Source organism: Physella acuta, unplaced genomic scaffold (genome assembly GCF_028476545.2).
Source record: "Physella acuta isolate Inbredline_101_S28 unplaced genomic scaffold, ASM2847654v3 ptg000299l, whole genome shotgun sequence".
Taxonomy (NCBI): Eukaryota; Metazoa; Mollusca; class Gastropoda; family Physidae; genus Physella; species Physella acuta.
Window position 1 is genome coordinate 77,292 of NW_026731818.1, and position 26,295 is coordinate 103,586.

The 26,295-nt window shown below is 42.6% G+C and overlaps 2 protein-coding genes across 3 annotated transcripts in view; one reads left to right on the forward strand and one right to left on the reverse strand.

The window, feature by feature from the left end:
- Positions 1–209: 209 nt before the first annotated feature.
- The window catches only part of LOC131939891 (neurensin-1-like), a 47,705-nt gene continuing 21,619 nt past the window's right edge, over positions 210–26,295 (reverse strand). Inside the window, exons 2-4 of one of the 2 annotated variants that reach the window (XM_059298422.1) lie at positions 4,026–4,146; positions 3,037–3,218; positions 210–779 (exon numbers count right to left, since the gene is read on the reverse strand). In XM_059298422.1, the coding sequence (XP_059154405.1) occupies positions 342–779; positions 3,037–3,218; positions 4,026–4,125 (720 nt within the window). In that variant the 5' untranslated portion in view covers positions 4,126–4,146 and the 3' untranslated portion in view covers positions 210–341. Of the gene's footprint in view, positions 780–3,036; positions 3,219–3,504; positions 3,511–4,025; positions 4,147–26,295 lie in introns of those variants that run through there. The other variant, XM_059298423.1, reaches the window with a different exon arrangement.
- On the forward strand, positions 5,059–6,501 carry LOC131939883 (uncharacterized). Its single transcript, XM_059298408.1, has 3 exons — positions 5,059–5,201; positions 5,894–6,085; positions 6,129–6,501. The coding sequence occupies exons 1-3, from the start codon at positions 5,059–5,061 to the stop codon at positions 6,499–6,501; spliced, it is 708 nt and encodes a 235-aa protein (XP_059154391.1).

Here is a 26,295-nt window from a genome sequence, read left to right on the forward strand (position 1 = left end):
CTGTCATGTTATTGTGGTAAAGTGGTTATAAACTGTAATTGTCTAATTAAAGCCTAGTTTGTGTATACCCCCATCTCAGTATGTGAATGACAGTAAGCTGTTTTTTTTATTATACATGGGGTTGGGGGGGGGGGGGGTGAGATGAAATAATTGACGAAACATCATGCATGTATATATATAAAATATAAATAACCCCTTTATATTTTGATAATCTTTACTAAATCCAGTGAGTTTCAAGTCAGGAAGTAAATTGTACGAATATACGGAGATGTTCCATTTCTTCAACACGCAATACAAGCTGGGGACACGAGGAGAGCGAAGAAGAAGAAGAAGATTCGGGTCTATTTGTCTATCGACACTGGGGCCGTCTGAGTCAACATCTGCTGCTCGGGCTTCTTGGAGGGCTGAACCTCCTTCACCAGCGAGGATGCCGGGATGGCCATCTGCACAGGGTTCAGGGGCCCCTTCTCCATGGCCTCGGTCTGAAGCGGGACCTTCATATCCGGGTCATCGCAGGTCGCCTCGTCGTCACAGTACCGGGTGAGGAAGGAGGGGAAGAGGAGCGACATGGCCAAGGTGACGCCCCCTATGCAGAAGAGGATCAGACCAATCAGCTTGCACATGTCCAAGGTCGTGTTGTATTCCTGCGCGCGCTGGTCCACGTACGCGTTTCCGGTGAGGCTGTCGCCAATCAGGACGTGACGTGGTGGAACGAGGTAGCCAATCAGAATGCCGGTAACACCGAATAGTAGGAGGGTGACCCCGATCCACATAAACAGCTGAGGATTATAAAAATAAACATTAATTTACAAGGATAACGATTTAAAAAAAATGGAACCTTTCAAGCTGTCAAGACAAGATAATGTAGTGTTTAGCAGTGTTTCTTCCAGACTATTTTCTCCGGGGGGCACTTGAAATTTTCGGGGGGGGGGGGGGGGGGGGGCTCTGCCTATAGAATAAAAGGTATACAAAAGAAATATTTTCAAATATGTCACTCCACTTTGCTGAAGTTAAGTTTTTTTTAATCCCGTTGAGTACGTGGAATGTAAATGTGTGAATATAAATCAATGCAATGCGCATATACCTTTATTAATCTAAAGATAAAACCGCGCCATAGCGCAGGTTTTTAGCAACGTGTAGTAGATGTAGACAGTAAATTTCTGGCAGCAACTATGACTAGTTGGCCAAAACAAACATGGAACAGGTCAGCTGTCAGTGAAGCAAAAGCAGCCGGAATGTCGTGGACCCAACTTGGAGGAATCTCCAAAAACCGAGTAGGGCGGAGAGTTGTGGTTGCATCCCTGTGCTGCAGAAGGGGTCCACTTGAATGATGAGGATGCTATGACTAGTTCTTTTTTTCCAAGCTTTTAATCTGGTTTACCGCACCATCTAGTTAGGCTGAGAGCACCGACTTTGTCCAAAATTTGCCTACGGCCGAGATGATCAAATACCTGTCACCCGTTTTAAATACTAAGAATTCAGTTACGGATTCATGAACCATTGATAGATGTGACTTCATGCTTTACCTAATGCACTATATCACCCTGGCATTAAGGGCTAACAAGTCACCATCCTTTCACTTCCACAAGCAACATTGTCATAGTAGTTGCGACATCACAAAGTAGTGTTGACATTACAAAGTCAGTGCTCAGGCTACAAATAAATCATTGAATGTGTCCTTTATTAAAGCAAAAATTCAACTCCCCCCTCTCTCTCTCTTATACAGGCTACCGCTATGTTTATAGCCAGGCAGAAAACAACAGAGTGACAAGTCGAGCAATGTCCAAACCCCTTTAGCCAGCTGCTAGATCCACAGGTCTGCCACATGCATGTGCTACCTCCACAGTTCATCGTAGTGGGGATGTTCAGCAAGGGATGACCCACATTCTCGATCCCGGGTACTGAACTCATGACTTTCACGGTAGCAAGAGCTCGCTCTACTACTAGACCCCAACATAACTGATCAAGTTTGGCTATACCCCAGCATAATTGATTAGTGTTGACTAGACCCAAACATAACTGATCAGATTAGCGTTCTGAGATCACCGAGTTGATCAAAATTTATAGACAATCCCTAAAATGCTGAACTGCTGAGACAACCAGAATGACTAACAGATTATTCTTTGATCACTAAACCGATGATTTAACCGCACCATCACCACCACAACCACACCGAACACAATCTCTGATTCTCTAGAGACCCTCACTGCCGCCATCACCACCACAACCACACCGAATACAATCTTTGGTTCTCTTGAGACCCTCACTTCTAGCAAGAAAATTAGCCAGATAAACCTTGCCAGTTGGGCTATTGCTAAGTTGGAACCGGAAGAAGACGGGAACTCTGGCATTTGACATGGGCTTGCGTGTCGTGCGCCCAAGTCACGAAGCGTACCCTCTGGTTTATGAATAATTCATGTCATTTCAAAACACGTTTTCGTTAAGCCGCGGAATAATTTCATGGAAGCGATTTTTTTTGTCTGGTAGCGTCTGTCTTTGCGATGTTTTTTTTTTTGCTAGTGACAAAATAGATTACAAAACAGTAGCTGTTTTTTTTGGTTCCCGTGTGAGGCTTTACAGGCAAGTGTAGTGACTTTAACGTTAGTGGCGGCCGTATAAAGTAAATTGATTTTAAAGGAAAGCATTTTTATATTCAATATGCAATCATTTTTAAAGCCTCTAAGCGAATGTAATAAATTTTGAAATTACTTCTCGTTATTGATGGTTACATATATAGAAATGATTATTTGATACAATCTGAAAACAAATGAACCCACCTTTAAACCCACACAATCCAAAAAAACCTGAACCCTCCTTCCAAACCACACACGCTTAAAACACATGAACCCATAAATCCTAAAACCCCTGACCCTATGCAATCCTAAAATATCTGAACCCACACAATCTTCAAACCCCCTAACAAAAACAATCTTAAAACTCCTGAACCCAGAAAATCCTACAACCCCTGAACCCACCTTCCACCCACACAATCCTAAAACCCCTGAACCCAGACAATCCTAAATCCCCTGAACCCACCTTCCACCATATGGGCGTACACCGCCGACGCCTCTGATGGGGCTGCAGCAGAAAGCGGTGGTCATCGTCCTCGTAGACCGAGGGGTCCTTGAAGGTGGGGTCTTCGTAGAAGTGGTGCAGGTACGACTTGACCCCGAAGTACATGGGGCAGCTCCTCTTGCGCTTGGGTTTGCTGCCCGTCTCTGAAGCAGGGGGGGTGGGGGTTGGGGGGCGTGTTAGAAAAGATAAGACTGTAGCATATACAAGTGACAGTCTAATTCCTGCACTTATGTGGATAGTGGGTGCAGAACAGCAGTTTTTTTTTCTTTTAGTGTATTAATGTTTGCTCCTTTCTACCAGCCATGGTTACCTGTGCTCCCCTGGAACACCTGTGCTTACCTTTTATCCACCACGACCACCTTTGCTTACCTTTATTCCCCCTCTCGATCACCTGTGTTTACTTTTACTCCCCACGACCACCGTGATTACCTTTACTCCCCCACCCACACGACCACCTGTACTTACCTTTACTCCCCCTGACGACCTGTGCTTACCTTTACTCCCCTGACCACATGTGCTTACCTTTACTCCCCACGACCACCTGTGCTTACCTTTACTCCCCCCTCTACTACCTGTGCTTACCTTTACTCCCCCTCTGTACCACCTGTGCTTACCTTTACTCCCCCTCTGTACCACCTGTGCTTACCTTCACTCACCACGACCACCTGTGCTTATCTGTACTCCCCACAACTACCTGTGCTTACCTTTACTCCCCCCTCTACTACCTGTGCTTACCTTTACTCCCCCTCTGTACCACCTGTGCTTACCTTTACTCCCCCTCTGTACCACCTGTGCTTACCTTTACTCCCCCTCTGTACCACCTGTGCTTACCTTTACTCCCCCTCTGTACCACCTGTGCTTACCTTCACTCACCACGACCACCTGTGCTTATCTGTACTCCCCACAACTACCTGTGCTTACCTTTACTCCCCACGACTACCTGTGCTTACCTTTACTACCCCTCTCGACTACCTCATGTTTCTCCTCCGCCGGACCGTCAGAACTGGAACCATCACCTGGCCCAGTGTAACCCTCGCCATACCCCGCCATGGATCCTTACTTTAGAGCATTCTGGAACCAGAGAGAAACAGGTAAAAATTGGTGACAGAAGCAGAGAGAAACAGGTAAAAATTGGTGACAGAAGCAGAGAGAAACAGGTAAAAATTGTTGACAGAAGCAGAGAGAAACAGGTAAAAATTGGTAACAGAAGCAGAGAGAAACAGATAAAATAAAATACTTAAAAAAACTTTTTAAAAAACCACGTTTTTCTTGTGGACTAAAAAATAGAAAATAACTATTTACATACATTTGATGACAAAAAACGTGGGTACGTTCACCATCAAATTTCCCGACCCATCTGCCCGACCCACGTTTTTTGTCATCAAATGTATGTAAATAGTTATTTTCTATTTTTTAGTCCACAAGAAAAACGTGGTTTTTTAAAAAGTTTTTTTTAAGTATTTTATTTTCTCCTTTTTAGTCCGTTGCTACACATGAAAAACGTGGTTTTTAAAAAAGTTTTTTATATAGTTTATTTTCTACTTTATCTAATGACTTGATTAAGTATGAATTGACTAAGTGTTTATAAATACACGGACTAAAAAAATCTTGAGCGACCAGGATTCGAACCTGGGTTGTCGCGGCCACAACGCGAAGTACTAACCACTATACGATCACGGCCAGCGCGCTCACATCGATTGGGGCCGAAGTAACTGTGTCAATAAGCCTTCAGTCTTGTCGGTATCTTTAGAAATCATGTCCTCAATTTTATGGTCCTTTGGGCGTAATTAAATTAAGCTAATTACGGTCTCTAATTGCTAGTTTTTATGATTGCATCTGAAATTGTTAGGCGAAAGTAGCATGCATGCCAAATTTCAGGTCTCTAGAGCAATCAGAAGTGGGCTAATTTTCGATGTCAATTTTAACAACAAACAAATCCACACATCCACAAACGCGAAGCTGAGTTAAGAAAAACGTGTTAAAATGGTGACAAAAGCAGAGAAACAGGTAAAATTTGGTAACAGAAGCAGAGAGAAACAGGTGAAAATTGTTAACAGAAGCATAGAGAAACATGTGAAAATTGGTGAGAGAAGCAGAGAGAAACAAGTAAAAATTGGTAATGGAATGTGAAATAGAAAGTAGTGATAAAAAAACTAAATACGGGTAAAAAACAACGCAAGCAAAAAAAAAACAGTAGTACTATTTAATTCGATGTTGGCTAAGAAGTAAAGAGATACGATAAAAACAAGCATACCGGTAATAACATGTTATTTACAAAATATAAATAAAATTGGACGAAGTTTTTAAAACGGTCGATAGAAGTCAGTTCTTTTACGCTGATTAACTCAAACCATCCGGATTAGTTTAGTATTTTAAAAGTTGGTTTGTTATTGTGGAAAAATAAAGAAATTTTATACGCTTTGTCACAAACATTGTAAATTGTTTACTTTATAATGTTGTCAATGTCGCTGTTAATGTCTCAGTGATTGTCGCAGTGAATGTCGCAGTGAATGTCGTAGTGAATGTCGCAGTGAATGTCGAATGTCGCAGTGAATGTCTCAGTGAATGTCGCTGTGAATGTCGTAGTGAATGTCGAATTTCGCAGTCAATGTCGCTGTTAATGTCTCAGTGAATGTCGCAGTGAATGTCGTAGTGAATGTCGCAGTGAATGTCGAATGTCGCAGTGAATGTCGCAGTGAATGTCGTAGTGAATGTCGCAGTGAATGTCGAATGTCGCAGTGAATGTCTCAGTGAATGTCGCTGTGAATGTCGTAGTGAATGTCGAATTTCGCAGTCAATGTCGCTGTTAATGTCTCAGTGAATGTTGCAGTGAATGTCGCAGTGAATGTCTCAGTGAATGTCGCAGTGAATGTCGTAGTGAATGTCGTAGTGAATGTCGCAGTGAATGTCGCAGTGAATGTCGCAGTGAATGTCGCAGTGAATGTCGCAGTGAATGTCGCAGTGAATGTCTCAGTGAATGTCGCTGTGAATGTCGTAGTGAATGTCGAATGTCGCAGTCAATGTCGCTGTTAATGTCTCAGTGAATGTTGCAGTGAATGTCGCAGTGAATGTCTCAGTGAATGTCGCAGTGAATGTCGTAGTGAATGTCGTAGTGAATGTCGTAGTGAATGTCGCAGTGAATGTCGCAGTGAATGTCGCAGTGAATGTCGCAGTGAATGTCGCATTAAATGTCGCAGTGAATGTCGCAGTGAATGTCGTAGTGAATGTCGCAGTGAATGTCGTAGTGAATGTCGTAGTGAATGTCACAGTGAATGTCGCAGTAAATGTCGCAGTGAATGTCGCAGTGAATGTCGCAGTGATTGTCGAAGTGAATGTCGCAGTGAATGTCGCAGTGAATGTCGCAGTGAATATCGCAGTGAATGTCACCGTGATATCCTCCCTGCAGCCAGATGGGGAGTTAATTGAGCGGCGGGACTTCTCTTCTGCGCATGCGTAAATTAGCATTCCCTGATAGCCTGTGCTCATCGAAGCCAAGGACAGGCCGAGTATATGCGCGCATGCGCAATCAAGCGCTTATAATCCAGTAAAAGCCGGATTTGGGCTTTGAACGCATTAACCCCCACTCCCCATTCCCCACCTCCCTCTATGCTTAACCTTTCCCCTACCCCCACCCCTTTGTTACGAGATACTGTCAGATATTTTATTTTGTTACTCACACGCTTGCTAATACACGTACGTCTTGTTAGAGATTACGGTTATAATTCTTGCACCGAACACATCATTTTAGCCGCTTGATACCTTTTAAAACGCTAATTTTAATAGTTCGGGCGATTGAGCTTAAGAAAAAATATTTTTCCTTGTATAATCAAGAGTCATATTGAGCTTTATATAACGGTACACAGTTTCAAAATATCAAAGAACCATCACATCTTTCCAAAATTCAGAAGAAAAAATAGTGACATCATACGTCGATTTAGCTTTGTGAGAAAGCATGGGACAATAATTATGTGTTCGGCCGAGGGTGTTGGCTTAATTCGAGGTCCGTCATCTAGTAGATGACTTTGTATAAAGATTTTTGTATAATATCAATTGATGGCGGTACTGTGGTAAAGTATCTTTAATGATGGTAGTAGAAGTAGAGTTTTTCTGCTTTAGAGGCAATAGGAAACAGATTTATATTTTGTTATGTGGTCAATACAGTTCCAGTACTGCCCTACTCTGCCTATTTAAAATAGGCTCTGTGTTCTACCCATTGATGTAAAAACCATTTTGTTAAGATGTGGAGTCTGGCAAACAAACAACCATCAACTCTTGACGAAATTCAGCAAAAACTCCATGAGCGGTTTATACACTGCTCACGTTGAGGTTGCAGCAAGAGATCGTGACCCCGTCATAAATTAGCCACGATTTAATTAGGTCTCTAAAGCCTAACAAGGTCCCACGACACGAATATCTCAAGGTCCTTCAACTAAGACCCGTTGTAAGACACAATGATGAACCCCTCCCCGCCCTGTAAAAGTTTAACAATAAACTTGTAATTCTTCTTTCAATTCGTGAGGGCGCTTGGCGAATTAAAAAAAAAAGTCCCTTTTCAATTCATCAACCTTAACATCTGTACAGAATTGCTATGTGAAGACATGAGATTTTTTTATTTTCATGAAATTGTCGTGAAATTTTCGTGAGATGACGTGAAATTGTCGTGAAACGTCGTGAAAAGTCGTGAAATTGTCGTGAAATTGTCGTGAAATTGTCGTGAGATGACGTGAAATTGTCGTGAAACGTCGTGAAAAGTCGTGAAATTGTCGTGAAATTGTCGTGAAATTGTCGTGAGATGACGTGAAATTGTCGTGAAACGTCGTGAAAAGTCGTGAAATTGTCGTGAAATTGTCGTGAAATTGTCGTGTCTTGTTTAGCTCACCCCTCCAGTTCTAGTTCCCACTCGATCAGGACGCACACACTGATCTGACCCCATCAAGTCCCACACAACACTGGTTTTTAATTCGTGTAGTAGCTTTACAAATTGATGGAGGGTAAGGGGGGTGGGCTAGAGGGGGGGGGGGGGATATTCAACACAGAAATTTGTAATTGCTTTTTAATTTTTTATTCATGTTATTATCACTGGTTTGGGAAGTTTCGACCAAGAATAGATAATCTACTACCCAACAAAATGGTTTTTTAATCAATGTGTAGAGCACTGAGCCGATTTTACATAGAAACCTAGAAGTCTGTCGTAGAACTGTATTGACGATATAATATTTCCGAATGACGTATCTCGAATTTAGCCACCCCCCCTCCACACAACATGTATTGTCTCCCACTTACTCCCACATCGCCAAAATGACGTCACTAATTCTCACCTACCCGACCCCGCTCCCTAAAATCACTCGGTTATTGTTTTTATCCTTTCCCTGTCTTGATTAACCCCTCCCCCAAACAAAAACAGTCTTAAAAATCTAACCCCCCCCCTCCTTTAAATATGCGACGTCATTAAAAAAAACAACCTCCCGTTACACTTTTTTTTTTTAAAACGAAAAAAAAATCTGTGACAAAATAAAAAAACAAACTCCCCATTGAAATTCCCGACAACACCCTATAGGCGAAGAACCCTGTGTTTGGTATCTAAGTGAAAAAAAAAATCTCCCGTCATTTAGACTAGCAGCTAGCTTATCCCATCACCCCCGACATTTTTATTTCATCTGCCTCTACCCAACATGGAGCCCGTTACGTCAGGCCGCATTCAAGGGAGATAAAACGGAAGTGAATTTCCATTCGATTACTTCCCCTTGGGTTATCTCTTTATTCTTCGCTCACCAACCAACGCATAGAGAGACAAACGTATCTTGTTCAAGGACATAAAGCGCTATAATTTGGTTTGTCATCTGGTTTCAGACATATTTCTTGAGGGATGTATCCTGTAGAGTTATCCATACATTAGCCTGATGAAAAAACCTCTCGATTTGATCATAGAATATATATATGTAAAGAAATATGTTCAGAAAAGGCGAAAGCTAAAAACAATATGTAGATTTATTTTAAGCTTGGCAGGTGATGCAAAATTTGTAAACGGAATATTTTTTTTTTCTCAACAGTTTCTTTGAAATGGTTGCTCACGAAATAACTGTTTTTGGTATCTATTTTATGGTGGATTATTTTTAAAAAAAAATGACTTTTACCGATTTCTATAAAAAGAAATGACTTGATACGTGTAGATAACACTGTAACAAACATATGTATGTGCAAAACATGTGCTAAAATGGTGCTAAATCAATAGACAGCTACGTATATGCTGAAACATATGGTCGATATCAATAGATAAATATTGTGGTGTATTATAATGTGCTAAATTGTATGCGTTATGTACCAAGTGCTGTATTACAACCATGTAGCGCCAATCTAGGAGAGACAACTGCAAAATCAAACAACTGCTGCCTTGTAATTTGTTCTTGGTTGGAAAAGTGCTACGGGAGCAAATCCAAAAAGAAAAGCAGGCTGAAATCGGAATCATCGGCTCAAAACCAGTTGACACGTAATGCTTAATTATGTTAGGGGAATCCCTTCCACATTACAATTAAGAACAAAGAAGAAAAAAAATGCCAAGTGCTAGAATATATGCATGCAGCATCGAGTGCTCAAGTGTACAAAGTGTAGTATACGCAAATGTGAGCAGTTACAAATACTCAAAACTATGGCACGAGATTTGGATATCCTCCTTTACAGACATTAACAAATAAAACATTTGTCCCCGAAATTTGACAAAATTGAAGTGTTTTATTATAATTAGTTTGTTTTTGCGCATTTTTTTCTGATTGCGCTTTTCTCTTAATTCTGCGTGATAAGGCGTAGTTTCCTCCCCTTGATTTGTGATGGCTCGGCTCAAGCGATAAAATCAATACTTCGATAATTAATTGCATGCCAGCAGCATTAGCTTTTGGTAAACTTCGGCCACGTCATCACTGCGTGAGTAATTAATTGTGTGCACGGTAACATCAGGTTCAAGGTCAAGAACTTTATCTCGGATAACAATAGGTGTAACGTAAAGCTAGTCATCTCTAGGATCTTCTTCATTCTTAATTCCCACGTTTTCTTTAACTTGCTTTCTCTGTTTGTTTGTCTTTCCAATCAAATCTTGCGATCGAAATTTCTGGCACTTCCCAGTTAGCTAGCGCGCTGAAATTTTCAGGGAAGCTTTCTTTTGGATGACCATTGAATATTCAATTGTTATTATTACTAAATTGATCAATGGAAACATTTTATTGAGCATTTTAGACCGCTATATAATCTATATATATAATTCTCCTCTGCTAGCGTTAGAAAAAAAACCAGCGACGCGTACCTCGCGCGCAGTGAAGCGAACGATCACATGTCGCCACAGGCTTAGGGGCAGAGAATTTAGCTTGAACCGAGTTTAAACTTACAGGAGGTAGGCCAGTTTGGGGGAGACGATATGGTCGAGTGGTTGGGCACACGATTGCTATCCCACTCGACACGGGTTCAAATCTATGTGTTCTAGTCAGTAACGTATTCAAACAACGTGTTTTTTACGAGTTGTCTTTTTACGAGTTGTCTTCGTTTACCCAAAAAAAGTGAAAAGATAAAATCGATAGCAAGATTTTAATGCAAACAAACAGACAAAGACTAAAAAGTAGAAAATAATAATCATTAAAAAAGTTTAAAAAAACCCACGTTTTCTGATTGAACTAAAAAGTAGAAAATAAATGCTATAGGCCCTACATCACAATAATGCAAGCGATCAGTCTACTATAAGCGAGCAAAAACGTGGGGCGCCGTGATTTTCTTACAGTTTCTAATACTGTTGACTCTCTACAAGCTCCCTAATAAAAGTCAATAGTATTATCTAATCAATAGTAATATAACTTTTACTTCGGCGCCCCACGTTTTGCTCGCTTATAGTAGACTGATCGCTTGCATTATTGTGATGTAGGGCCTATAGCATTTATTTTCTACTTTTTAGTTCAATCAGAAAACGTGGGTTTTTTTTAAACTTTTTTAATGATTATTATTTTTAGTGTTGGAAGGGATCGAGTTGTATCTGCCAGAGGGTTTGAACTCGAGACTTTTTTTTCGAATTTATCAACCATGAGCTTTTGCCGACTCGACCACGCCTCCATCACAATTAAGGATACGTGTCAACTGGTTATGCGCCATTGAGGCCATTGACTCCGATTTCAGCCTGCTTTTCTTTTTGGATTTGCTTCCATAGCCTTTGTCCAACCAAGAACAAACTACAAGGCAGCAGTTGTTTGATTTTGGAGTTGTCTCTCCTAGAAGAGTGGCTGTCCCCAGCTAACGAGCCTCATCTGTCCGAGGGTTTGAACTCGAGACTTTTTTTTTCGAATTTATCAACTATGAGCTTTACCGACTCGACCACGTCGACCTTATCTCTAGGATAACATCAGTTTACCGTAAAGCAAGTGAACTACGGTGACATCAGGTTAAGGTTAAGAACTTTAGCTTGGATAACAGTAGGTGCACCGTATAGCTTGAAATCTAGGATAACATTAGTTTTACAGTAATGCTACGGTAAAATCAGGTTCAGGGAAACTTGGATATAATCCGTTTTACCGAAAAGTTAGTCAACTACGGTGAAATCAGTTTTACCTTAAAGCAAGGCGGCTTGGATATAATAAGTTTTACCGTACAGCAAGTCAACTACGGTGAAATTAGTTTTACCTTAAAGCAGGGCGGTTTGGATAAAATAAGGTTTACAGTACAGCAAGTCAACTACGATGAAATCAGCAAGTCAATTTGTATAAAATAAGTTGAACGGTAACGCAAGCCACGCAGCAACAATGTGATGGGGATTGTGTGGAAAAGTTCAAGGGGAAAAGACTCCATCTATGCCAGCAGAAGAAATAATATTCGATGAGTTCGTGTGTGCTTGGTGATCGTGTGCAGATAGAGGTGGAGGGGGTGGGGGTGGGGGGGACAGGTTTGGTTTTTTAAAAAGTGAGGAATTTAATCAAAACACATGACGGATTGGGTGGTGGTGGTGTGGAGGTGGGGTTGTGGGGGGGGGGGGGGGGGGAAATAAAAGTGTGAAGTTTAATCAAATATTGGAATATGAGAATGGCAGTGGGGTGTGTGTGTGTGTTTGTGTATGTGTGTGTGTGAGAAGATGAAGCTCTCCAACTGATGAAGTATGTGGAGATATCTAGCCCGGGGGGTGGGATTGAAAGTTTAATCATACAAGATTGAGACCTGCGGGGGTATTTTAAAATATAGCAGTTGTTTTTTTTAGATGTTAAAGGTCATGGTCAGGTGACTCTGTTTTTCTCTCATTCCTTGATGGACGTGGGTTGGAATTACATACGGGTGGATACAGTGGCTGGAGTGGATACGGTGGATAAAGGGATACGGTGGATACATGGATACGGTGGATACAGGGATACGGTGGATACGGTGGGTACAGGGATATGGTGGATACAGGGATACGGTGGATACAGGGATACGGTGGATACAGGGATACGGTGGATACAAGGATACGGTTGATACAGGGATACGGTGGATACAGAGTTACAGTGGATACAGGGATACAGTGGATACTCAGATACAGTGGATAGAGTGATTAAAGTAAAATTGTGGATGTAGTCAACAGGTGAATAATGCGCAAATGTTGGATTTGACCCTTGGAAAAAAAACCTTGAGAGTATGCCGTAATGTTACATACATCAAATTCGTCAATATCGAAACTCAAATAACAAGAAATAATTTTAAAACATTTTTGTAATAGGTTAAGCTGAGCTTTAAAACAAAAACACTCTCTGACTGTTCAATACTTGACTGCGATGACGGGGGGAAAAAACAAATAAAATAAATTAAACGGCTTAATTTCTAAATCCTCCATTAAATAGCCCACACCACTAGGCGGCGCTGGCCGTTATTGATCTCTGTTTACGTCCGGTCTGGCCAAGGTCACGCGAAGTCTAGGCCAAGGTCACGCCATCGAGAAATCTGGCTCACTGCCATGCGTAGGCAACACTGTGTCGCAGACTATGACTATAACAGAGGACCCGGCTAGTTGCTAGCATTCTGTCTAAGTCTATTACAGAGGACCCAACTTGTTGGTAGCACTGTGTCTAGGACTATAAGAGGACCCGGCTAGTTGCTAGCATTCTGTCTAAGTCTATTACAGAGGACCCAACTTGTTGGTAGCACTGTGTCTAGGACTATAAGAGGACCCGGCTAGTTGCTAGCATTCTGTCTAAGTCTATTACAGAGGACCCAACTTGTTGGTAGCACTGTGTCTAGGACTATAAGAGGACCCGGCTAGTTGCTAGCATTCTGTCTAAGTCTATTACAGAGGACCCAACTTGTTGGTAGCACTGTGTCTAGGACTATAAGAGGACCCGGCTAGTTGCTAGCATTCTGTCTAAGTCTATTACAGAGGACCCAACTTGTTGGTAGCACTGTGTCTAGGACTATAAGAGGACCCGGCTAGTTGCTAGCATTCTGTCTAAGTCTATTACAGAGGACCCAACTTGTTGGTAGCACTGTGTCTAGGACTATAAGAGGACCCGGCTAGGTGGTAGCAGTGTGTCTAGGACTATAACAGAGGACCCGGCTAGTTGGTAGCACTGTGTCTAGGACTATAAGAGGACCCGGCTAGTTGCTAGCATTCTGTCTAAGTCTATTACAGAGGACCCAACTTGTTGGTAGCACTGTGTCTAGGACTATAAGAGGACCCGGCTAGTTGCTAGCATTCTGTCTAAGTCTATTACAGAGGACCCAACTTGTTGGTAGCACTGTGTCTAGGACTATAAGAGGACCCGGCTAGTTGCTAGCATTCTGTCTAAGTCTATTACAGAGGACCCAACTTGTTGGTAGCACTGTGTCTAGGACTATAAGAGGACCCGGCTAGTTGCTAGCATTCTGTCTAAGTCTATTACAGAGGACCCAACTTGTTGGTAGCACTGTGTCTAGGACTATAAGAGGACCCGGCTAGTTGCTAGCATTCTGTCTAAGTCTATTACAGAGGACCCAACTTGTTGGTAGCACTGTGTCTAGGACTATAAGAGGACCCGGCTAGTTGCTAGCATTCTGTCTAAGTCTATTACAGAGGACCCAACTTGTTGGTAGCACTGTGTCTAGGACTATAAGAGGACCCGGCTAGTTGCTAGCATTCTGTCTAAGTCTATTACAGAGGACCCAACTTGTTGGTAGCACTGTGTCTAGGACTATAAGAGGACCCGGCTAGTTGCTAGCATTCTGTCTAAGTCTATTACAGAGGACCCAACTTGTTGGTAGCACTGTGTCTAGGACTACAAGAGGACCCGGCTAGTTGCTAGCATTCTGTCTAAGTCTATTACAGAGGACCCAACTTGTTGGTAGCACTGTGTCTAGGACTATAAGAGGACCCGGCTAGTTGCTAGCATTCTGTCTAAGTCTATTACAGAGGACCCAACTTGTTGGTAGCACTGTGTCTAGGACTATAAGAGGACCCGGCTAGTTGCTAGCATTCTGTCTAAGTCTATTACAGAGGACCCAACTTGTTGGTAGCACTGTGTCTAGGACTATAAGAGGACCCGGCTAGTTGCTAGCATTCTAAGTCTATTACAGAGGACCCAACTTGTTGGTAGCACTGTGTCTAGGACTATAAGAGGACCCGGCTAGTTGCTAGCATTCTGTCTAAGTCTATTACAGAGGACCCAACTTGTTGGTAGCACTGTGTCTAGGACTATAAGAGGACCCGGCTAGTTGCTAGCATTCTGTCTAAGTCTATTACAGAGGACCCAACTTGTTGGTAGCACTGTGTCTAGGACTATAAGAGGACCCGGCTAGTTGCTAGCATTCTGTCTAAGTCTATTACAGAGGACCCAACTTGTTGGTAGCACTGTGTCTAGGACTATAAGAGGACCCGGCTAGTTGCTAGCATTCTGTCTAAGTCTATTACAGAGGACCCAACTTGTTGGTAGCACTGTGTCTAGGACTATAAGAGGACCCGGCTAGTTGCTAGCATTCTGTCTAAGTCTATTACAGAGGACCCAACTTGTTGGTAGCACTGTGTCTAGGACTATAAGAGGACCCGGCTAGTTGCTAGCATTCTGTCTAAGTCTATTACAGAGGACCCAACTTGTTGGTAGCACTGTGTCTAGGACTATAAGAGGACCCGGCTAGTTGCTAGCATTCTGTCTAAGTCTATTACAGAGGACCCAACTTGTTGGTAGCACTGTGTCTAGGACTATAAGAGGACCCGGCTAGTTGCTAGCATTCTGTCTAAGTCTATTACAGAGGACCCAACTTGTTGGTAGCACTGTGTCTAGGACTATAAGAGGACCCGGCTAGTTGCTAGCATTCTGTCTAAGTCTATTACAGAGGACCCAACTTGTTGGTAGCACTGTGTCTAGGACTATAAGAGGACCCGGCTAGTTGCTAGCATTCTGTCTAAGTCTATTACAGAGGACCCAACTTGTTGGTAGCACTGTGTCTAGGACTATAAGAGGACCCGGCTAGTTGCTAGCATTCTGTCTAAGTCTATTACAGAGGACCCAACTTGTTGGTAGCACTGTGTCTAGGACTATAAGAGGACCCGGCTAGTTGCTAGCATTCTGTCTAAGTCTATTACAGAGGACCCAACTTGTTGGTAGCACTGTGTCTAGGACTATAAGAGGACCCGGCTAGTTGCTAGCATTCTGTCTAAGTCTATTACAGAGGACCCAACTTGTTGGTAGCACTGTGTCTAGGACTATAAGAGGACCCGGCTAGTTGCTAGCATTCTGTCTAAGTCTATTACAGAGGACCCAACTTGTTGGTAGCACTGTGTCTAGGACTATAAGAGGACCCGGCTAGTTGCTAGCATTCTGTCTAAGTCTATTACAGAGGACCCAACTTGTTGGTAGCACTGTGTCTAGGACTATAAGAGGACCCGGCTAGTTGCTAGCATTCTGTCTAAGTCTATTACAGAGGACCCAACTTGTTGGTAGCACTGTGTCTAGGACTACAAGAGGACCCGGCTAGTTGCTAGCATTCTGTCTAAGTCTATTACAGAGGACCCAACTTGTTGGTAGCACTGTGTCTAGGACTATAAGAGGACCCGGCTAGTTGCTAGCATTCTGTCTAAGTCTATTACAGAGGACCCAACTTGTTGGTAGCACTGTGTCTAGGACTATAAGAGGACCCGGCTAGTTGCTAGCATTCTGTCTAAGTCTATTACAGAGGACCCAACTTGTTGGTAGCACTGTGTCTAGGACTATAAGAGGACCCGGCTAGTTGCTAGCATTCTGTCTAAGTCTATTACAGAGGACCCAACTTGTTGGTAGCACTGTGTCTAGGACTATAAGAGGACCCGGCTAGTTGCTAGCATTCTGTCTAAGTCTATTACAGAGGACCCAACTTGTTGGTAGCACTGTGTCTAGGACTATAAGAGGACCCGGCTAGGTGGTAGCAGTGTGTCTAGGACTATAACAGAGGACCCGGCTAGTTGGTAGCACTGTGTCTTAGACTATAACAGAGGACCCGGCTAGTTGGTAGCACTGTGTCTAGACTATAACAGAGGACCCGGCTAGTTGGTAGCACTGTGTCTAGGACTATAACAGAGGACCCGGCTAGTTGGTAGCACTGTGTCTAGGACTATAACAGAGGACCCGGCTAGTTGGTAGCACTGTGTCTAGGACTATAACAGAGGACCCGGCTAGTTGGTAGCACTGTGTCTAGGACTATAACAGAGGACCCGGCTAGTTGGTAGCACTGTGTCTAGCACTATAACAGAGGACCCGGGTAGTCGGTAGCACTGTGTCTAGGACTATAACAGAGGACCCGGGTAGTCGGTAGCACTGTGTCTAGGACTATAACAGAGGACCCGGCTAGTTGGTAGCACTGTGTCTAGGACTAGGACTATAATAGAGGACCGGGCTAGTTTGTAGCACTGTGTCTAGGACTATAACAGAGGACCCGGCTAGTTGGTAGCACTGTGTCTAGGACTAAGACTATAACAGAGGACCCGGCTAGTTGGTAGCACTGTGTCTAGGACTATAACAGAGGACCCGGCTAGTTGGTAGCAGTGTGTCTAGGACTATAACAGAGGACCCGGCTAGTTGGTAGCATTCTGTCTAAGTCTATTACAGAGGACCCAACTTGTTGGTAGCACTGTGTCTAGGACTATAAGAGGACCCGGCTAGTTGCTAGCATTCTGTCTAAGTCTATTACAGAGGACCCAACTTGTTGGTAGCACTGTGTCTAGGACTATAAGAGGACCCGGCTAGTTGCTAGCATTCTGTCTAAGTCTATTACAGAGGACCCAACTTGTTGGTAGCACTGTGTCTAGGACTATAAGAGGACCCGGCTAGGTGGTAGCAGTGTGTCTAGGACTATAACAGAGGACCCGGCTAGTTGGTAGCACTGTGTCTTAGACTATAACAGAGGACCCGGCTAGTTGGTAGCACTGTGTCTAGACTATAACAGAGGACCCGGCTAGTTGGTAGCACTGTGTCTAGGACTATAACAGAGGACCCGGCTAGTTGGTAGCACTGTGTCTAGCACTATAACAGAGGACCCGGGTAGTCGGTAGCACTGTGTCTAGGACTATAACAGAGGACCCGGGTAGTCGGTAGCACTGTGTCTAGGACTATAGCAGAGGACCCGGGTAGTCGGTAGCACTGTGTCTAGGACTATAACAGAGGACCCGGCTAGTTGGTAGCACTGTGTCTAGGACTAGGACTATAATAGAGGACCGGGCTAGTTTGTAGCACTGTGTCTAGGACTATAACAGAGGACCCGGCTAGTTGGTAGCACTGTGTCTAGGACTAAGACTATAACAGAGGACCCGGCTAGTTGGTAGCACTGTGTCTAGGACTATAACAGAGGACCCGGCTAGTTGGTAGCACTGTGTCTAGACTATAACAGAGGACCCGGCTAGTTGGTAGCACTGTGTCTAGGACTATAACAGAGGACCCGGCTAGTTGGTAGCACTGTGTCTAGGACTATAACAGAGGACCCGGCTAGTTGGTAGCACTGTGTCTAGGACTATAACAGAGGACCCGGCTAGTTGGTAGCACTGTGTCTAGGACTATAACAGAGGACCCGGCTAGTTGGTAGCACTGTGTCTAGGACTATAACAGAGGACCCGGCTAGTTGGTAGCACTGTGTCGCAGACTAGGACTATAACAGAGGACCCGGCTAGTTGGTAGCACTGTGTCTAGGACTATAACAGAGGACCCGGCTAGTTGGTAGCACTGTGTCTAGACTATAACAGAGGACCCGGCTAGTTGGTAGCACTGTGTCTAGGACTATAACAGAGGACCCGGCTAGTTGGTAGCACTGTGTCGCAGACTAGGACTATAACAGAGGACCCGGCTAGTTGGTAGCACGGTGTCTAGGACTATAATAGAGGACCGGGCTAGTTGGTAGCAGTGTGTCTAGGACTAGGACTATAATAGAGGACCCGGCTTGTTTGAAATGGCTTCCATTAAAGATTCGCTGTCATTGTTACGGTATTTGTTGACTCGACCTTAAACACGACAAACATTCGGAATTTTTCAATCACAGACAAAAAAATGCAATCATAAAAAAGCGAATTTTTTCAAACATGTCAAACAAACAAAAAATAAATAAAATAGAAATAGAAAAATTGTCTAATACAAACAAAACAAATTGTTTCAAAGAAGTAAAAACATCCTAGTGCAAGCAAGCAAATCACATTTAATATTATCAGAAATGGAGAATAGATATGTATCAGGTTTATTGAAAACAAAATTATAAATAGCTAATTAATTAGATGTTTTTTTTTCTTTCTAAAACTAGATAAATAAAACGTCAGGAACTTATACAACAAAACATTGCGTAACTATGGAAACCTCTTGTGAGACATAAAAACTTAAGTTGACTGTACATTAAAAAAAACAACAAAGAAATTCTCATGAAATATTGATGTTTTAGCCGTAGTGTCTGTACAGTGACACAGAAAAACCACTGTCTCGCATTACAACAATACTGGGAACGCTGCAACTCTCGATAGAAACAATACCTTAAACAGTGGCGTCGCTATGTCGGGTATCACCTGATGCTGTACATCACAGTGTCACCCTACCCCCCACCTCGCGACGCCTCTGACCTTATAACAGCGAGATTTCTAAAAATGACAAGGTTTTTGATAGAATTTCGAAAGTACATACAAGTACAAGCCGGCCTTACTTTTTACTAAGTTAAGCCAAGTTTAATGTGTGGATTAAAAGATCCACCAGCTTAAATCAAAGTGCTAGCACCAGATTAAGACGACGTATAAAGATTACAGACGCCATCACCAAGCAGCAGAGAAGCCCTAGCTGATCTAAGATGTCACCCCGTCAACCTGTACTGTGTCATGTACAAGGGACAAACAAATCTCAATCTCCGTCAGAGGCGTAGCGACCCTTCACGGCGCCCGGGGACAAACTTTCAATTTGGCGCCCCGCCCCCTGGGAGCAAATTTTCAATTTGCCCCCCCCCCCCCACCTCAAACTTTCGATTTGCTCCCTCCCCCCAAAACTATTTATAATTCAAAAGTGCAACTAACACGACATTTTAATTTGTTTTTACAACCCATTTTGGCGCCTCCTAAGGTCGGCGCCCGGGGACATATGTACCCCCCCTGCCCCCCCCCCCCCCCCCATCGCTACGCCTCTGATCTCCATTACTCTGCCTTCAAATGAGAAGAAAATATTTAGGGGAAAAGTTAAGGTTACACACATTGTTGCCAGTGGATATACACAGAACAAAGGTCAATGTTTTTTATAAGTCGAACTTGACCACACACTAATTAGTTGGTTGCACCGCCATGGACGTATTTTTTTCGACGCCAGTTCGCTAGACAATCAATACAGCTAGTACCTAATGGCGTCTGGAAGTTGTACGGATATTAGGGCATTTTTAGAATATGAGGTGGACGCAGAAATGTATTTATTATATTTTTATTACAACAACCTGGTCTTCAGGTGGTGTTTAAACTATCTGACCCACAATTAATTCTCACCTAAAAGTACCCTTTCTAACCTGACGGCCCACGGTGTAGGTGAAGTAGAGTTCACCTGTTTCAGTGACTTCGGCGTATGAAGAAAATAGATAGTACTTAGCCTAGCATCCTGTACTAACCCTGACTAAGTCAGGTACCCATCAGAGCTACAAGTCCTGGATCTCTTTCAGAGATTTTTGGGTTAGCAGTAGATCGCTCTACTACTATATCTCACAGTCCACTTTGTACTAAACTACCTGTCCCATCTATAGTACTAAGCTACCTGTCTCACCTACAATACTAAACTACCTGTACCACCAAGTACTAAACTACCCGTCTCACCTATAGTACTAAACTACCTCTACCACCAAGTACTAAACTACCCCTTCCACCAAGTACTCATTTACCTGTACCACCAAGCATGAAACTACCTGTACCACCAGTAAGCTGCCTGTCACACCTAGTACTAAACTACCTGTCCCACCTAGTTCTAAACTACCTCTACCACCAAGCATGAAACTACCTGTACCACCAGTAAGCTGCCTGTCACACCTAGTACTAAACTACCTGTCCCACCTAGTTCTAAACTACCTCTACCACCAAGCATGAAACTACCTGTACCACCAGTAAGCTGCCTGTCACACCTAGTACTAAACTTCCTGTCACACCTAGTAATAAACTAACTCTACCACCAAGTGCTAAACTACCTGTATTGCTAACGCCAACCATAACAACCAGGGTTGCTGTTATCTTATAAGGCTACTAACCCCCACCCCCACCCCCCCCCCCCCCCAAAAAAAATAAAAAAATAAAATAACAACAACTAACCACCGAGTTCCGGTGTTTCCCATTTAATTAAACTACTGTATAGAGAGAGACATTTTTTTCCCCAGACTTCAGCCATAATGGAACCAAAGGTCAATTTGCTTCATTGTACTAGGCAGTGGATCCAGCCTCTTCATCCAAATATGGCCGACCTCACACTGGGGGAGGGGAGGCAGGGGAAGCAGTGTTGATGACAAGAAGATTAGGCGAGTTGTGAATAAGGTTTAATTTAATACGGATGTCTGCCGGCTAAGGGGTCGGGTAATGGGATTTGGGAGAGGGGGGGGTGAGGGGCAAAGAGATAAGTCACGTTGTTTATGGCGTTATGTGGTTCAATCGATCGATTACTGAAATCAATAGTAGAGTATGTTCTGGTGAACACGTAGATGACTGAAGTATTGTTGTGGGGGGGGGGGGGGACAAGCCAGGTTTTGTGTGGTAGTGTGGGGGTAGTCGTTGTGTGGTTGTTCGTTTGTGGTGGTCAGTGTGTTGGTTGGTCAGAGTGTGGGGGTAGTTAGTGTGTGGGGTAGTCTGTGGTGGTCGGTTGATGTGTGTGGTGTGTGGTATGGTCAGTGTGGGGTGGTCGGTGTAGGGGGTCTGTCTTTGGGGGTGCTCGATGTATAGTATTGTCAATATGTGTGGTGGTCAGTGTGGGGTTGTTAGTGTGTGGGGTGGTCAGTGCGTGTTGTGGTCAGTGTGTGTTGTGGTTAGTGTGTGTTGTGGTTAGTGTGCGTTGTGGTTAGTGTGTGTTGTGGACAGTGCGTGTTGTGGTTAGTGTGTGTAGTGGTCAGTGTGTGTTGTGGTTAGTGTGTGTGGTGGTCAATGTGTGTTGTGGTCGATGTGTGTGATGGTCAGTGTGAGGGCGGGGCGGTAACGTACACCCTCACTATGATAACAACAGGTGAGCACAATTTTGTGTGTGTGTAGGCAAGTGTACTTTTCTCTGTACACCTTTACCTTAACTAGCAACATCTATTTTCTCTCAGCCATCCGTCAACATTAGCTCATAACAATGCTGGTGTCAACATTAGCTCATAACAATGCTGGTGTCAACATTAGCTCATAACAATGCTGATGTCAACATTAGCTTATAACAATGCTGGTGCCAACATTAGCTCATAACAATGCTGATGTCAACATTAGCTCATAACAATGCTGGTGTCAACATTAGCTCATAACAATGCTGGTGTCAACATTAGCTCATAACAATGCTGGTGTCAACATTAGCTCATAACAATGCTGATGTCAACATTAGCTCATAACAATGCTGATGTCAACATTAGCTCATAACAATGCTGATGTCAACATTAGCTCATAACAATGCTGATGTCAACATTAGCTCATAACAAGGCTGATGTCAACATTAGCTCATAACAATGCTGGTGTCAACATTAGCTCATAACAATGCTGATGTTAACATTAGCTCATAACAATGCTGATGTCAACATTAGCTCATAACAATGCTGATGTCAACATTAGCTCATAACAATGCCTGATGTCAACATTAGCTCATAACAATGGCTGATGTCAACATTAGCTCATAACAATGGCTGATGTCAACATTAGCTCATAACAATGCTGATGACAACATTAGCTCATAACAATGCTGATTTCAACACTGACGAGCAGCAATTAGGATGGCTAAAAATAGACGGAATCGTTAACTGCTGTACTCAATAAGGAAATTGGCAGCTCTCTTCAAGGTGAGTGTCTTGTAGGGGAAATGTGGGAGTGATGTGGGGGTGGTGTGGGGGTGATGTGGGGGTGATGTGAGGGTGGTGTGGGGGCGATGTGGGGGGGGGTGATGTGAGGGTGATGTGGGGGTGGTGTGGGGGTGATGTGGGGGTGATGTGAGGGTGGTGTGGAGGTGATGTGGGGGTGATGTGAGGGTGGTGTGGGGGCGATGTGGGGGGGGGTGATGTGAGGGTGATGTGGGGGTGGTGTGGGGGTGATGTGGGGGTGATGTGAGGGTGGTGTGGGGGCGATGTGGGGGGGGGGGGGTGATGTGAGGGTGATGTGGGGGTGGTGTGGGGGTGATGTGGGGTGATGTGAGGGTGGTGTGGGGGTGATGTGGGGGGTGATGTGAGGGTGATGTGGGGGTGATGTGGGGGCGATGTGAGGGTGGTGTGGGGGTGATGTGGGGGTGATGTGGGGGTGATGTGAGGGTGATGTGGGGGTGATGGGGTGATGTGGGAGTGGTGTAGGCGTGTTGTAGTGGTAACAAGTGACAGGATCGTTAACTATGTTGCAGACGGTGGGCGGCGGATGAACAGCGAGTGATTGAGTTAATTTGTTGTAAATTTTGGTAAATTGAATGTGTTTGGTGTTTACGTTTTGTGGGTGACTGGTAACACTTATACACCAAACACCTTTAATATGGTTTTCGTTGTGTGAGACACCAAACACATTTTACATGGTATAGGTGTGCTAAAGGAATATCCACACCAATGCAACGCATACACAAGGGACGTGCTACCGCCACCCGTGCGCAGCGCAGCCCCGGCGCTCTGCTAGTTGTATATACAGGGTGACATTTAGACCCTGAACACCTACAGTGTATGCCGGGTGACACATACATACTATACACCTTTAGTCCATTAAACACCTCCAGTACACATAAACATTGTACTCATATACACCGCATCTTTCCCAACGTATCGAACCTTTTACACGAATAATATACGTGTTAGTGTGTGGGATTGTGGGGTGGTGCTTGTAAGTGGGAGTGTGTGATTTTAATTTCTTAGAGAGTGGAATAAGGCTGATTGTATTGCATGCTTGACCATATGCAATTATTGGTATTTTTATATCCTCCTGGCAAAAAAAAAAAATAATAATAATAATAAGCGCTATGATGATTTTTGAAAAACAAAACAAACAGGTGACAAACAAGCACTTTAACTGCACAAGGCCGTCTATGGTTTTTGTAATGAAGCCAGCAACAAAATCAGACTGTCTTTAAAAATAACACTAACAATTTGTTACAATTATATCGGGCTACACTTCCGTTTCATGACTTTTATTTAAAACCCGCCGTGTTTTTAAATGAGGAAGAAAATCGATCAGCGGGTTGACATTTGTCATTGGCATTTGTCGTTGGCATTTGTCATTGTGCCGGCGTCGTGGGTTTTCTAGAGAGGTGGAAATAATTAGTTTTAGAGAAAGTTCTGGTGAGTTTCTGGGCTTAATGAGGATAGACTTCAAGGGGCTTCCGTTAAACGAAAACGAAAATATCGGATTTAATGAGAGGATAATACTTCTTTTGATGAAGACCAATGTAAATGATTAAATTGAAACAATTAAAACTTTCTAGAACTTATCACAAAAGACATGACGATGTCATTAAACGGAGTGATTTTAAAACATTTTCGAGACTTTTTCATTATATTAAGTTTGAAAAAAAATAAGCTGATACATTATTCATCCTTGTTACATCTTTATATTCAGTGTTTTAACAAGTTGATACATAATTTATCCTTGCTTCAATATGGAGTGGTTTTAAAGATCAATCAAGCTTTTATTCAATCTAGGTTGGATTATGCTTCTGTAGTGTGGAGCGGCAGCTTTATATCTAAGCAGCGTCCTCTTCTATCTTTACAAAAAAGGGCTATAAAACTGGTTACTGGCTTGTCTAGTAGTCTGGATTCTTTTCTTACAACTAAAATACTTCCATTAAATAAAAAGATAATATATACTAAATCAATTTTCTTATATAAAATATTCCACGAAACAGCCCCCTCTTACTTATCAGATCTATTTTCTTTTAACATAAAATTAAATCGTCGTCTTAATTTACCATTCCCATATTCAACTTTTTTCCAAAAACATAGCTTCGCCTACTCTTGTTCTAATTTGTGGAAAAATCTTCCTAATAAAATAAAGCTATCTAGATCTGAAAATATATTCAAATCTAAACTAAAACTAAAATTATTTAATGACCTAACTGACTCATTGTAACATTTCTCATTCATCTATTATATTCTCTTTTTTATCTCACTATGTATGATAATTATGTAACATTGTTTCTTTATTCCACATTTTTAGTGCTATGTTACTGCTATGTGTTATTGAATTGTTATATTTGTTTAACCGGCCAATGTGAAAAAAGGCCTTTGTGCCTACAATTGTAACCGTTTTTTTTTAATAAATTTGAATAAATTTGAAATTTGAACAAGCGTAATTTGTGAAATCTTGTGTAGATCTAAGGAAATTGTGTAAAAAAAACCTTCCGTAACGGTACCCAAATTTTATTTTGGCCGAATTCTAATATTCTAACATTGTTTTAAATTATGTGTATTCCAGAAATCGTCTCTACGCTGTAAGCGTGAAGTGTTTTTTGTTTCACATTTAGACGCTACAAAATGGAGTTCAAGCTACCGGCCCTAATTGATGTCGTTCGGAAAGGTGTGGAGACAGAATGGATATCTAGACAACTGCTAGTCTGCACGCATATATATATATATATATATATATATATATATATATATATATATATATATATATATATATATATATATATATATATATATCGAGCAGTTTTCACCAGGACATGGTGACATTGATCAAAAAGGACGTCTAGTAATTTCAAGAGTTCCCAGCCAGCAGATTAGATTGGCATCAGAATACTCATGTAAACACGCTACAGTTTGTTAACTCGATGAAGCAGCTGGATATAGCCAGTCTTTAAACTAGAGCAGTCGCTGCCTACATTGGTCTGAAGGTCACACCCACTAGACTTAGTCCTCCACTGGTCTCAAGGTCACATCCACTAGACTTGATCCTACACTGGTCTGAAGGTCACATCCACTAGACTTAGTCCTCCACTGGTCTGAAGGTCACGTCCACTAGACTTAGTCCTACACTGGTCTGAAGGTCACGTCCACTAGACTTAGTCCTACACTGGTCTGAAGTCTAGTGTCAAATCCACTAGACTTAGTCCTCCACGGGTCTGTAGCACTGTGTCACATCCACTAGACTTAGATGGTCTTGTTGGCTCTGTTTTAGTTGAGTTGAAAATAGTTGACACCGGGGACCAATTTCTAGTGCAACACAAAGTACTGTCGACCGTCGAGGGGAGACAGGTCTCAAGATAAGCCGGACATTCCGGGGGATGGGGAAAAATGGGAAGGGGGGGGGAGGATTTTTGTTGTATTACAAATCAACCGCTACTCAATCTTAAAATGGGGGGAGGGGTGAGGAGAAATGATGTTCCTGGTATTACAAATGAACAGCTACTAAATCTTCCACGAATAGAAAAAAAAATCATAAAATATTTCTATACGTTTCCGTCTATGTCTTTAAATCTACATCAATATTTCCTTACACATAGAGAAAATAAACATGACACAATTATCTTTTTTTTAATCTATATTGTCCTTACACCAAGAAAATAAATACGCCAACTGTTTATCATTGATAATCTATATTTAGCTCCTCCCCGCTAAAATAAAAATCACTTTGTACTTCCCCCTGTACGAAATGACACTCCGACT

Coding starts and splice junctions, on each gene's coding strand:
- LOC131939883 (XM_059298408.1), top strand. CDS start 5,059: ATGGTGACAAAAGCAGAGAAACAGGTAAAATTTGGTAACAGAAGCAGA. Junction 5,202..5,893: donor GTAAAAATTGGTAATGGAAT/GTGAAATAGAAA, acceptor TTAATGTCTCAG/TGAATGTTGCAGTGAATGTC. Junction 6,086..6,128: donor TGTCGTAGTGAATGTCGAAT/GTCGCAGTCAAT, acceptor TGAATGTTGCAG/TGAATGTCGCAGTGAATGTC.